This window comes from Sardina pilchardus, chromosome 13 (assembly GCF_963854185.1).
Source record: "Sardina pilchardus chromosome 13, fSarPil1.1, whole genome shotgun sequence".
Taxonomy (NCBI): Eukaryota; Metazoa; Chordata; class Actinopteri; order Clupeiformes; family Clupeidae; genus Sardina; species Sardina pilchardus.
In genome coordinates, this window is record NC_085006.1 from 16,691,480 (window position 1) to 16,703,876 (window position 12,397).

The 12,397-nt window shown below is 42.7% G+C and overlaps 2 protein-coding genes across 5 annotated transcripts; one reads left to right on the top strand and one right to left on the bottom strand.

The window, feature by feature from the left end:
• Positions 1-253: 253 nt before the first annotated feature.
• On the bottom strand, positions 254-5,655 carry nudt8 (nudix (nucleoside diphosphate linked moiety X)-type motif 8). Of its 4 annotated transcripts, XM_062551733.1 has the most exons (6): positions 5,544-5,655; positions 3,724-4,223; positions 3,297-3,581; positions 2,363-2,495; positions 925-1,002; positions 254-806 (listed from the first exon to the last, which is right to left on the bottom strand). In XM_062551733.1, exons 3-6 carry the CDS (start codon positions 3,521-3,523, stop codon positions 621-623), a joined length of 624 nt encoding a protein of 207 aa, XP_062407717.1. In that variant the 5' UTR covers positions 3,524-3,581; positions 3,724-4,223; positions 5,544-5,655; the 3' UTR covers positions 254-620. The 4 variants fall into 4 exon arrangements, with proteins under 4 accessions (XP_062407717.1, XP_062407714.1, XP_062407715.1 ...); XM_062551730.1 differs by having other exon boundaries at positions 3,297-4,223; positions 5,544-5,654; XM_062551731.1 differs by lacking the exon at positions 5,544-5,655 and adding an exon at positions 5,154-5,270 and having other exon boundaries at positions 3,297-4,223.
• A 4-nt stretch (positions 5,656-5,659) lies between these two features.
• ftr86 (finTRIM family, member 86) lies at positions 5,660-11,482 on the top strand. Its single transcript, XM_062551726.1, has 10 exons — positions 5,660-6,453; positions 6,561-6,656; positions 6,861-7,097; positions 7,435-7,594; positions 7,849-7,914; positions 8,008-8,088; positions 8,426-8,500; positions 9,096-9,161; positions 9,533-9,735; positions 10,658-11,482. Exons 1-10 carry the CDS (start codon positions 5,950-5,952, stop codon positions 10,991-10,993), a joined length of 1,824 nt encoding a protein of 607 aa, XP_062407710.1. The 5' UTR covers positions 5,660-5,949; the 3' UTR covers positions 10,994-11,482.
• Positions 11,483-12,397: the final 915 nt, after the last annotated feature.

Genomic DNA, 12,397 nt, shown 5'->3' on the forward strand with positions numbered 1-12,397 from the left:
GCCAATGTAGATATTGCATTAAAGATCAGCCATTTCTTTCTTCAACAGTTGAGAACCCTTTACGCAAGCACATAACGTAATCTGAAAACTGCTTCCCTAATTTAAAAAAAACAAACAAAAACAATGCAACTAATCTCAGCTCATAAGTGCTAAAAAGTGACCCCAAACTTTCGACTGGTAGTGTATGCCATCTTATCTGGATGTCTTACATAATCATGACATCCTTAACATAACACGACTGCAATAATTCAGGTGGAAGTGGATGGCTTTTTATTCCAGTCTGTGACCATTATTCAAATTGCCAGGGAAGTTAAATCACAGGGGAGAAAAAAAGACACAACTCAGCACCACCACTCAGAAATACCAGGCTAGACCTATTGTGTTACTTGATCAGGTGTTCCAGAAATACTGGAAGCACATTTAACAATTTTCGGGATAGGCTTTAAACATGACTACTAGAGTGGCTTTTGTGTAGATCTGTTTGAGGTAAGGAATAAAATATCAAGTTACATTCCCAACTGCATTTTCACTTAAGTCTTCACAGCTCCGCATGCTTTGGCAGTAACAGCTGGGCATTCGTTTCCACAGGACAAATATGACGAATCAGCCTTGCTGGCCTGCTATGGTGGCACAATGAGTTTGAGTGTGTGTTCCAGTGCCACAGCTGTGAGACCCCAGACACGGTGCTTCCCATTACGGAACACCGGGAGAGTGTAGCCATAGCGGTCGCCTGTTCGGAAGTTTGTGTAGCCCCGGTTCTCGGGGTTGCAGACGTGAGCCAGGCTGAGCGTGAAAATCTCCTCCACCTGAAACATAGGATGTGTAGTTATTTTTCACTTTCATTTCAGGTTTCTTATTCTCTTATTTATTTTTATTTTTATATTTTAAAAGGAGTAGTGGCAACTGAAAGCCAACGTAACATACCTCACCAGGGTTAGGCCGAAATGACAAGGCCTCCAGAGGCCCGAGGTTAGCAAGTACGGGAGCGATCAACATGCCAGACTGGAAATAAGGAATCACACAAATGAGATGATTACAGTGTTCCATCACAGTGACTGACTGTGGCAACTGGAAACATTGAAATGGTCAACAGAGTGGGTTAACTTGTTCCTGTTGGCAATACAAACTCCAAAGACATCCACCATCTCCCTTCAATATGTGTACACAGACACAAAAATTGTATAAGTTTGAATAAGTGCCTTGGAGGTTTTCCTGACTAAGAGACTGGGATGAAATTACACTTGCTGATTACTGTATCCAGGACTCCTTGAGACAAATATGGGCCAACTTCCTTTACCATAAAGGCCAACGGCATCTGACATGCAGCACATCAACTGACGGAAAAGTTTAGAACTCCATTGCTTTTAACGGAGCAAAGCACAGTGGCGCCGTCTCCCCTGCATCAACGGCAAAGTTTGACAATTTTTCTATCTAGTCATGAGGTGCCCAATCAGACCAAATAATATCCAGGTGCGCCTGGTGGACAAGCTAGTTTGTGAATGACTCAAGCAAACGTGGACAGGAAGCAGGAGAGAAAAATGTGCAGTTTTCCAGCCTGAGCTGCAGGGGCGAAATCCAATTACTGGCAGATTGGGCTGGGTTTACCCAGTCTAGTTCAAACTCAGAGCATCAGGGGAATTTACCAGTGATAGCCTAAAATTGTTAGTCTGGTTTTCACCATACTAAGCTCAATCTTTTAAGATTGAACATTAGTCTGGGGAAGATGCGCTTTGATTCTACTGCAAAAGAGGCGTGATCAATGTGCATCATTCAAATGACTCCGTACGAGCGGGGCTAGTTGGTAAATTAAACTTTTAGCCTACCAAAGCCGGTCGGTAGAATCGCAAACACTTCTGTTGTATGAACTGTTCCAGGGCAAGTTTTTGTTCTGTTTTCAAAGAAAACTTGCCTTTAACATCTTCCAAAACAGAAGCGACAGCGGCTGCTGCTTTCGTTTCGTTGCTGCTTAAGTTTCGTTATCGTCACGTCACCGGCCAATAGCGTGCCAGGACTAGAGTATGGACGTTTCTGATTGGAGCCAAAGATTCTGGCAATGAAACAGCGAAAGTAGACCTGCTGATATCCAGCCTGAGCTGCCAGGCGAAATTCAAATTCCCCGGAAGTTCAGGCAGGGTTCACCCAGCCTATAAAATTGTATCTTCAGGGTGTGGCACAGGAGTGAAGAGCTATTCAACCCTGTGACAGAATCAATCCTGTATCCACTATGCTGATGTCCCACTATGCTGCTCAGGCAGAGCTAGACTGAATGACCTCTTATCTGGAGGTGAACGTTTTCTGTTTGAACATGGTCTACTCTAGACGCACCACAAATAAGACATGCCTCTGATCCGTCCAAACTTACCATGTCCCGCAGAGGCTTGAGAACACCCCACACCTGATCCGTCCTCACGGTGACTCCCAATTCCTCCTGAGCCTCCCTCAGAGCAGTGTTCACAACGTCCTTGTCAGCAGGGTCCTTCTTACCCCCTGCAAAACTGAAGAGACAAGGAGCGTCACTCCTAGTATACTGATCAGGGACAGAAATCAAATATTTTGTCAACCTGCCACTAATGCCAACTTCAAATCAACGCGATTTACCCTTATATTATGTGATCCTTACAGACACTTTCTTATTTTTAACTGTCAATGAATGCACACAAAAATTTGACCGGATCAGACTGTATATTTGTGGTATGCTAGCTCTATTTATTTACCAGTTTACCAAATTCACCCGCCAGTACACAAATTCACCTGCCTTTGGCAGGTGCCAATTACCATCCCTGATACTGATCATGATGCGATTGTGTAGGTACTTTAAGGATAAAATAGTCATGGCTGCCAGGTTTAAAGGAGAATTCCGGGGATTTTTCACAAAGATCTCGGTTTTCAAGGTCACATAGTACAATACAGTTACAAAAAAAACCCCTCTGAAAACAATCAACGGTCAAGTTTAACAGATAAATCATACAGCGTTGTTCAAATGAAGAACTCTACGCATCCAAAATCCAAAATCGTCTGCTGTTTCAGGTGCTTCTCAGTAGGACTTTCAGGAAAATCAATTAGGAAGGAGACTGGAGCACACTTGCAGTCTTTAATGGTGCAAACAATTATTGTTTGCACCATTAAAGACTGCAAGTGAAATCATACAGCGTGTGCTTATTCCAACCAGGTCTGTGTGCACAGGTACACTAAAACTACAGCCGCTACAACACGGCAGACATTCCTTCCAACAGAAATATACGAGCTGGCTAAGGAGCCTTCCAGGGAGAGCCTGGCATATAGGCAACTCCACTCACCTGACATCGCCCTTGTGCCTGCCCTTGAGCTTGCTGGAGCGGAGAGTGAACAAGAAAGCTGGCTCTCCCCCGTCAGTGCAGAGGCACACCAGCACAGCTGCCCAGCTCTTCCCCTTCTCCTTCTGGTACAGTGCCGCATTGGACTCCAGTCTTTTCCGACATCTGGCCTCGTTCTCGACAGACAGGCAGTACTCTGGGGTTACCTTCAGCTGGGTAGCACCATGCATACCACAGGCCTGGATCGCCAGGTGCTGTTCCTCCCACAACCTCCCTGTGACGATGCTGCTGCGAGTCCACAGTTTTGGTGTAGATAAAAGTGATCGAGGAAACAGAAGCTTATGAGACCCACTGAGACATGACACTGATGAATGAGAATGCTGCTCACTCTCTATATTGCATGATGTGGTAGCACCAACTTTCTGCTTACCGGCTTGGTTATGACTATGCAGCAAGAGGCACTTGTGGTCAGACCTGCCCGAGGTCTCAGCATTGATCACATACTCCAGTGAATTGGTTTGAGAGTGGTTGTGTGAAGGCACAGCTAACCATGTAGAAGACAATGGCTGTGCATTACAGGAAAAGTGTCTGTTAAATGATAGCTTCAGGTGCTGTGAACAAGGAGCAATGGTAGTCAGTTCATCTGGAACTGAAGGGCTGCGGTCAGGGGGGCCTTGGTTTGCTTGTATTTTTCTGATGTTTTTCTTCTTTTCTGCAAGGTCCTGAGATAGTTTTTCTCGAATATCCTCCTCCTTCTTTGAGCAACATGATTTCTCAACAAATCCCAGGGAGAGTAATCTTCTTCCATCAGGTCCACTCCTCTGGTGTCTGGGGCAAATGGACGGCAGGGCCTCTTTGGAGAGGAGTAGCAGTGATCTTTGGGTCCCTTTTAGGCTTGGTGAGGCCAACAGCTGGGGACTCCTAAACATCCTGACAAATCAGAGGAGTAAATCAAAAGACTTTTAGATTATAAAAATAGAATTTTGACATCCAAGTTGACCCACATTAAATTGACTATGGCTTAAAAACCTGAATTTTAAGCAAATAATAAATCAATGGGCTAACGTTAAAGCATCCATGCCAAAAAAGTTCACGTAGCCAAATTTGTTAAGGCCTCGGTTAGCTAATGTCAACGTTAAGCTCACTCACTGCTTAGCAAACAACTACAGTATCTAGAAACCCATTCTTAAATGAAACATTGGTTCTGTGGTTGACGTTAAACCCATTTGCCAGATCTCTGAGAAAGCAAAACAGTCATATTCAAAAAACCTAACGCTATTCTGTCCCTATTAGCCAAGTTAACTTACCAGCTAGCTCGACATCAGTTTGCTTTCGATAGCTAGATCACCCATTTAGAATTGAACTAGAACTTGACTCGTACCTTTCCCCTTTCCAGCTGGTTCAATGGCAAAACCAAAATAATGTTACAGACACATATTCTATGAAAGTAAAGTTACCGCTCTGATCGTGGACTAATGTTACCTGTCGAAGGTCTCAAATCGCAAGCCGTTAACGTTAAATTACCTTCTCAAACTTGTTTTAACACTAAACGTTAACATTAGTTAAAACAACTAGTCTAGTGTTTGCTAACGCTATTGCCTTGACGTTTACGTTACGTTATCGTTACTTAGCTCAAGGACGAGTGTTGGCTAAGCTCCAAACGGCAAAGAACCATTTGTACTCATTTGTAAGAACAAGCTTGCAAATAGCAGACACCAGCCAAACTAGCCACCCACAACAGTACACTACGGTTCATCTCCCACGCATGCGAAGATTCTACACAACAAACATTGTTATATTGTAACATTAAACTTAGTCAATGTAGCCGAATACCTCCTAAAATTGCCAGTGTCAACTCACCTTGTACCATGCTAAACTTAGCTCTACAGTAGAAACAAAACTACTCATGCCGTCTCTCCGATGGTAGCCTACAACATAGCGACTTGCCACTACTTGACATGGCTCCGAAGATAATGCTTCACTTGTATCCGGTTTGCCCTTACTATCTTAAAGCACCAGCCACCATATGTTTGACTGGCGAATCGTAAGGCATCAGTGGGCTAAATTAAAAAAAATATATATATAAATAGTCTGATGGTAACATTTTTTAAGTGACCACGGATTTTGATTCTTTGAAGCTACCTTTAGGAATTTAGGCCTATTCATGTGATTCATTCATCAGGTCCCTTGCTACATACAATCACCAGCAAAGAAAACTTTAGTATGGAAAACTCAAACAAGTTTGCTGACCTGCAAGTTGGTGGAACCATAGTGTCTTACACAGCCTGACCATTTTTTAACTGAAAACCTTTACCACTTAGTCTGGGTTAACTGACAGTTAAGCCAACCCGCTTTCTGGAATACCCCCGATGAACAAAAAGTTGCATACATTGGGGGTTTCTGCGGTTCTAACCTGGCAGAGCCAGTCTGTCCACTCTCACTGGATTCCACTTAGCTTGCCTAACCTAGCCATCCATCTACCTGCATGAGTGTAGTCATGTGAGTTTCACTCTTTACCTCAACCCAAAAAATATCCAGTGCTACCTGTTCTACCACCCTTGACCCAACCCAGGTCACTCCATTTAAAAGCAGGTTGTGGTGTTCAGTGGCACGCATATAGCTTCCAGGAAGAGTGTCAGCACATTGAGAAAACAGCATGGCTTCCTCATGGCCTCCAGATGAATTTGTTTGCTCCGTGTGTTTGGAAGTGCTGCGCGACCCAACTACACTGCCTTGTGGACACACGTACTGCATGCCCTGCATCAAGAAGCATTGGGATCAAGGGGCATCAACAAACTGCTACAGTTGCCCCCAATGCAGGAAAAAGTTTAATCCTCGACCATCTTTATCCAGAAGTACCGTGCTGGCTGAGGCCTTGGAGAAATTAAGCCAACGATCACGGCAGCAAACTGAACCTTCATCTCCAGTCTATGTCACTGTCCTACCATCTTTACCAACTTCTCAGGATGGTTCCTCCACAGCTGAGAAAGGATTATACCCACAGCTTCCAGTGTTTTCCCCTCGACTTTGCCAAGAACATCAGCAACCGCTGGACCTCTACTGCCGTGACGAGAAAGTGTTTGTGTGTGAGGACTGTGGACTGTATAAGCACAAGGGCCACCAGGTTGTCCGACCACATGAAGAGAGGAGAGAGAAACAGGTGGGTAGATGTGGATAAAAGCTGAGGGTGAATGTGTCTGGCTTTGTCGGCTTTGTCGGCCTGTGGTGTAATGTGTTCTGTTGTGTGTTCTCACATCTCGTAAACAGCAAGAGGTGGTTCAGATGCAGGCAGAAATTTTAAGGAGAATTCAAGAGAAAGAGAAAGACCTTCAGGATGTCCCAAAGGCTCTAGAGGTCTACCAGGTAAAGAAAGTTTTGGAAACTGAAATGTTGCTGTGTAAGCATAATCAAAACAACTGTGTGTTTAGAAATTGCTATCAAGGACCACAGCTGATTGTCTAAAGAAAACACACTAAATTGTCACTTCATCATCTCTTTATTATTAAAACTCCAATCCCGCTCTTTCATGTACATGATATTTTCTCCATTGATGCCCCTGGTATTTAGGACCAGATGCAAATGTTCAAGAATGATATTAAGGAGACCATTGGGGAGCTGGTGAAGAGTGTGGAGCTATTGGGCTCTCAGGTGGAGGAGGTTGTTCTTCAGGCCCATGAGGCCTTCTCGGAGAGCAGAAAAGAGGCCCACCTCAGTAGGCTGCAGCAGGAAGTGTCCCAGCTCCGCAAAAAGGACCAGGAGCTGCGTTCCCTCTCCTGCACACCGGATGACGTCAGGTTTCTTGAGGTATGTGTGACATGAGGCAATCATTCCATTGCATCATAGTGGTGTTTAGGTGTATGGATGGTGTAAGGTGGGGCGTGGCAAAATAGTTCAAGACTTACTGAATAGGTTATTGATACTCTAGTTTGTGTTAAAGGTAATGGAAGATCAAGGGGATCAGAGTGGCACTGTGGAGTATGATGAGTCACGTATAGAGTTTTTTTGTATCATGATTAACTGGTGTTCTAGGATTTAAGGTTATTGGGTATACGTTATGTTTTGGAGAGGTCTACTTACGTATATCTTAAATGTGACTCAACGTCTGGCTGCAATATGTCATTTTAATACACTTTGTCAACAGGAGCTTGGAACACTCTCTGCTCAAGGCCTGGGTGGAAGCGAAGAGGTTTTTGATCCACAGTTTGAAGCAATGAAGTCTGGAGTCAAAGCAAAACTAGGGAGAATGACAGACAGGCTACAGGATCTAAACAAAGACATTCTGGCTCAGATATTCAGAATTGGTAAGTCAATATGTCTTGGAGACTGTTTTCCGCAAGACCATCACACATTTTTATATCACTCGATCACTTTATGTCTTGAAACATATTTCCCCTGAGTGTGGCACATGAGATTGTACATAGTAAGAGTGGGATATGAAGCACCTATACATGTTAAGATTATTGATTTAAAAATCCTGCCATGAAATCTGAACTATGAGTCTATGACTGATATGTATACTGAGTAAAAATAAGGAGTCATTTGCAATCTCTCTCAGTTAATGATGCCAATTCAGCACGTCGCATGTCTAATGGTCATGAAACAAATGGAGGACCCACTTACAGTAAGTATCCAACCACAATAAAGCCCAGATTACCTGATTGATGTATTGACTAATTGGTGTCCAACAGTGGTTTTATTTGTTCCCATATAATAGTGAGTGCAGCCTCTGCTGAAGGTCCACCACTTCCATTACGGCCACCAGGAATGGCCCGCTCTGCGACTGTGGCAAGCCCAGGTTAGCTACAACAACTGAACGTTTTTGTACTTGTGCAATCACATGTGCAATGTGGAGGTTTTATAGACCCTTTCAACAAGAAAAAGATAATGCTTGAACATTCTATTTTGTTCCCAAACTACTTCCACTGCATTAAGATAACATATGGAATGTTAAAACGGAAACCTTGTTGGAACAACTATGACACTGATAATTTAGTTATATAGATATTTACTTCAATAATTTAGTTGTCATGTTTTGTGTTTTTTAGGTTTCAGGTGATTTTACAATATGTGGTATTGCTGAAAGTGTCGGTTCTCAACATAGCTGTTAACAGTACATTTCACTGTTTGTGCAGGGCATGGCAGATCTGACGTCCCACCCCCACTCCCAGAGAGACCTCCAGCCATGATGCGCGCTGCAACCCTACCTGGTACTTAGCCTTACGGCCAATGCCCACTGGCAGCGTCTGACGCAGTCAAGTGAAGGCAAAGTTTAGAACTCCATTACTTTTAAAGGAAAAGTTTAGAAAATTGTCTTAAAGGTGCACTATGATATATTGTATGGTTTTTAGAGCAATTTCATTTTTGTATCAAATCATAGCCATCTCCCTTTGATCAGCTTGCTGCCTGCTCCCTGAATACATTGTGAAAAAATCCGGTCTCTCTGGAGACAACACAGGGCACAGGCTGTGTACCAAAATATAACAAACTATATTTCAGCCAAACATCAAAAAGATGTTTAGGGTAGGGGTTGGGGGTTAGTGAGCATGAGCAGTGAGAAAACTTGATTTGGTAGCATGAATTGGAAAGTAGTGTTTTGTTCGTTTACATGGAGTGTCAACAGAAGTAACATCATTCAGGATCTCATAGTGCACCTTTAAGCGTCAAATCCATAGACCCGAATGATGTGTGGGCGTCGCCCTTTCTACCAAAAAAAACACTTTGGTGTGATTTTGTTAGATTTGTGTCGTAATGACTGTTGTAGAATTACGTTATAAATATTCTCTCTCTCTTGTGTCTCATCAGCTCAAAAGCCCACAACCAACCGTCTGGCAAACCCGCAGCCCAAAACCAGAGTGGAAATGCTGAAATGTGAGTATTTTGGACTATGGATATACTACACTAAATACGTAACATATAGTATACGTTACTATGCCTTGTGTTTACATTCTGCAGGAAAAAATAAAGCTTATGTTAAAATTACCTTTTGACAATATGATTATGAACATCTGCTCACCTTGTTTATTCTGAAAAGAAAAAAAAACGTCTTTGCCTTTTCTAAACTGCTTTTTTTTTTTTTTTTTTTTTTTTAAATGTATGACAATATGACCATACAGTGTTGATCAACCTATATTCCAAGATTATGCATGCATTGTACATCTGGAAAAATAGCTGAAAAAAAAATCACTTTGAAAATATCACTGGAGACCTCATTGGTATTCTTTTATTGCTTCGCCATTCAGTTCGATTTGGGCCCACACTGGACCAGAACACAGCATATCGCCACATCCGCATCTCTGATGGGGACCGGAAGGCCACTCTGCGGGCGGAGGTGGTGGATGCATCTGAGCACCCCGACCGCTTCCTTTACTGGAGGCAGGTGCTGTGTAGGGAACCTCTGGCTGGGAGTCCCTACTACTGGGAGGTGGAGTGGACAGGCCATAAGGTACTGTAATTACCAGTGCAGTGAGGCTTTTTTTTTTTTTAATTATTAGCTTTATTAGTTAAATTATTGTTAAAAGGATTAACTAACAAGAATATGTTCTCAGATATTTGTGAAAGTGATATGCAACACACTATTCCCAGTTTTGTTAGCTGAGTGCCACTTCTAAAATGTCAAAATATGAGGAAGACGTAGGCCTACAGTAGGACAACTGAATAACGTCTCCCTCCATGGATATGTGTGGTCACAAGCAGGCCAGCCTAGCCTGTTGAGGAGTGAATTATTTTCCAAGTTCCTTCTAGAATTCAACGCAAACAATCTATAGTTTCAGTCAGAGCCATATAAAGAGTCTTTATATGGCTCTGGTTTCAGTATTCTGTATACATTTTGTGGGGAAAATCTCGGAGGGTAATTGTCTCATCGTAATGCGGAACTCTCAGTTCACCGAACATTCTAATCACATATTTGTGACCGTACCCCTCAACAGGCTAGATGTCTTCAATAAGGGCTTTTCTCAGGCCAAAATGACCCTAAAATAGAGTGCTCTTTCTCAGTAAATCTATGTGTTCTACCCCCCCCCCCTCTCTCTATCACACATTACACGCTATACACAAGTGCCCAGGGATGGAAATTAGCACCAGCCACCAGCCAAATGCTGGTAAAATGTGAGAGTGGCTGGTAGATTTCAGACACAAAGTCATATTTTAACATTGAGTGGCTGGTTAATTTCACCAGAAATCTGCTATTGGCTGATAGATTGTCACATTTTCAAATTTTAATTTCCACCCCTGCAAGTGGCATAGATAGTTCCCACATAGTTCCCAATCTGCTGACTTTGATGAAGAGAAATAGATGTATTCTTCACAGCTACAACTTTTGAGCATCTCAGAATGATCAGTCCTAATAGCAATTCTCTGTCATGTAGGTGACTGTCGGTGTGACCTACAGAGAGCTGGAGCGGGCAGCCAGCGATAACAGCTCCAGGTTGGGCTATAACTCTTTCTCCTGGGGCCTCAACTGGTCTGGCTCAGCCTTCTCCCTCTGGCACAACGGCAAGGAGACTCCCCTGGCAGGCTCCAAAGCCCACAGGGTTGGCATCTACCTGGACCAGCAGGAGGGGCTGCTGGCCTTCTACAAGGTCTCCCATGGAAAAGCAGAGCTCATCCACAGTCTCAGGGAAAACTTCACCGGTCCGCTCTTCCCCGGATTCAGGTTCTGGACTGGAGTTGGTGCCACGATCACCATCCCTGAGCTGGAGTAAGGATGTGGGACATGGCAGTGCCAGTTCCGACTTGTAAGCCAGCCTGATGTCCAGTGAGTGTTCCAGTACACTGATGAGTTTTAGAATGATGGTGTAGGTGCAGATGGATGAAGGGACTGAAGAAACAGCTATGTTTTCCTGGTTGTTTTGTTTTGTTGTTTGTCTGTTTTCTTCTATTGTTTAACTCTACTCTTTCCTCACCCTCTCAGTGGAATTGACTCTCTACCTGTATTTATTGTTGCTGATCAATTTAAGCACAAAATTAGCTTTGGTCTTAGGAATGCATTTACATGTAGTTCTTCTGTCAAGTACTCCCCCTAGTGGAATTAGAGAGATGTACATGTTTAAACCATACTTGGAAGTGAATCTTTTAGGAAGAGGCCATTTGTGGCTTTATCCTCTGAATATGCTGGGCTTTGCTGTGAACTGGAATGTATGACTACTGAATGTATGAATGTATGAATTTATTAAAATTGACTCAGGTGCTAATATTTGTCTTACAGTTATCTACAGTTATTTTGTAAGAATATCACAATAAGCATTAAAATGCATGATGTAATCTAAATGGTACTTGCACACTGATTGCCAAGTGCTAACCAACCCCAACAAACACCAACAATTGGGATTGTGTTCACTGTTTTTGTTTGGTGTTTGTGTGATGGAATTCTTTGAGTTTTAAATGTTCTTAAGTCAATCTTTCCTATTACTGCCTGCAGTGTAGAACTATAGTGTTGGTTTATTGAAAAAGACTGCAACAAACAACAGCAAACATTAAAGATTCTCAGAAGACCAACTCCCTCTTCTCCCACATGTCTGCGGCTCTCCACAAGGCTAGAAGTAGAGATTGAGTTTAACAGCAGGACATGGACAGAACCTCTTTCAGTTTAGCCAGTGATAATCATTTAGTTAACACATCCCCTTCATAGATAAATTAATAAATTAACTGATACTTTCGTGCTTTTTTGTGTTGATGATTCTAGCAAATTTCACTAGCCCTCCCAGGCATGCTAGAGCAGTTTTAATCCACCGTACTGTAGGTCAAACTTCATACATCAGGAGAAAAAGTAGCCTTAAGCTTATAGTGCTTCTTTGGCTTATTTCTTATGCTTATTTGGCTTGCTTTCAAAGTAAGTTAATTAGACTGAATACACTAGATGATTAGATTTCATTGATTTGATAGTTTAGAGAGCATGATTTCCATTGTACTAGTATCTTTATATGTGTACCCCCCCTTAACCTAGCACTTAAAGCATTTTTGTGCTTGGTTTAGAGGTTATAAGGTTCTCAGTGCAGGTTTTGTTATGGTTTGCAAAATAATTTGAGGACATTGTAGATTTAAATATGAATTGGACCACTTCAACTTTACAGTGATGCTAATGGGGCTGGATGCTACGTGGCAGTCAT

Bases quoted from the DNA above. Each gene is read 5' to 3' on its own strand.
- nudt8 (XM_062551730.1), bottom strand. From the start codon at position 5,563: ATGGTTCCACCAACTTGCAG. The intron at 4,224-5,543 runs GTCAGCAAACTT...CTGATTTGTCAG, and splicing joins ATGGTTCCACCAACTTGCAG to GATGTTTAGGAGTCCCCAGC. The intron at 1,003-2,362 runs GTAAGTTTGGAC...CCTTATTTCCAG, and splicing joins TCAAGCCTCTGCGGGACATG to TCTGGCATGTTGATCGCTCC.
- ftr86 (XM_062551726.1), top strand. From the start codon at position 5,950: ATGGCTTCCTCATGGCCTCCAGATGAATTTGTTTGCTCCGTGTGTTTG. The intron at 6,657-6,860 runs GTAAAGAAAGTT...CCTGGTATTTAG, and splicing joins AGGCTCTAGAGGTCTACCAG to GACCAGATGCAAATGTTCAA. The intron at 7,595-7,848 runs GTAAGTCAATAT...AATCTCTCTCAG, and splicing joins GGCTCAGATATTCAGAATTG to TTAATGATGCCAATTCAGCA.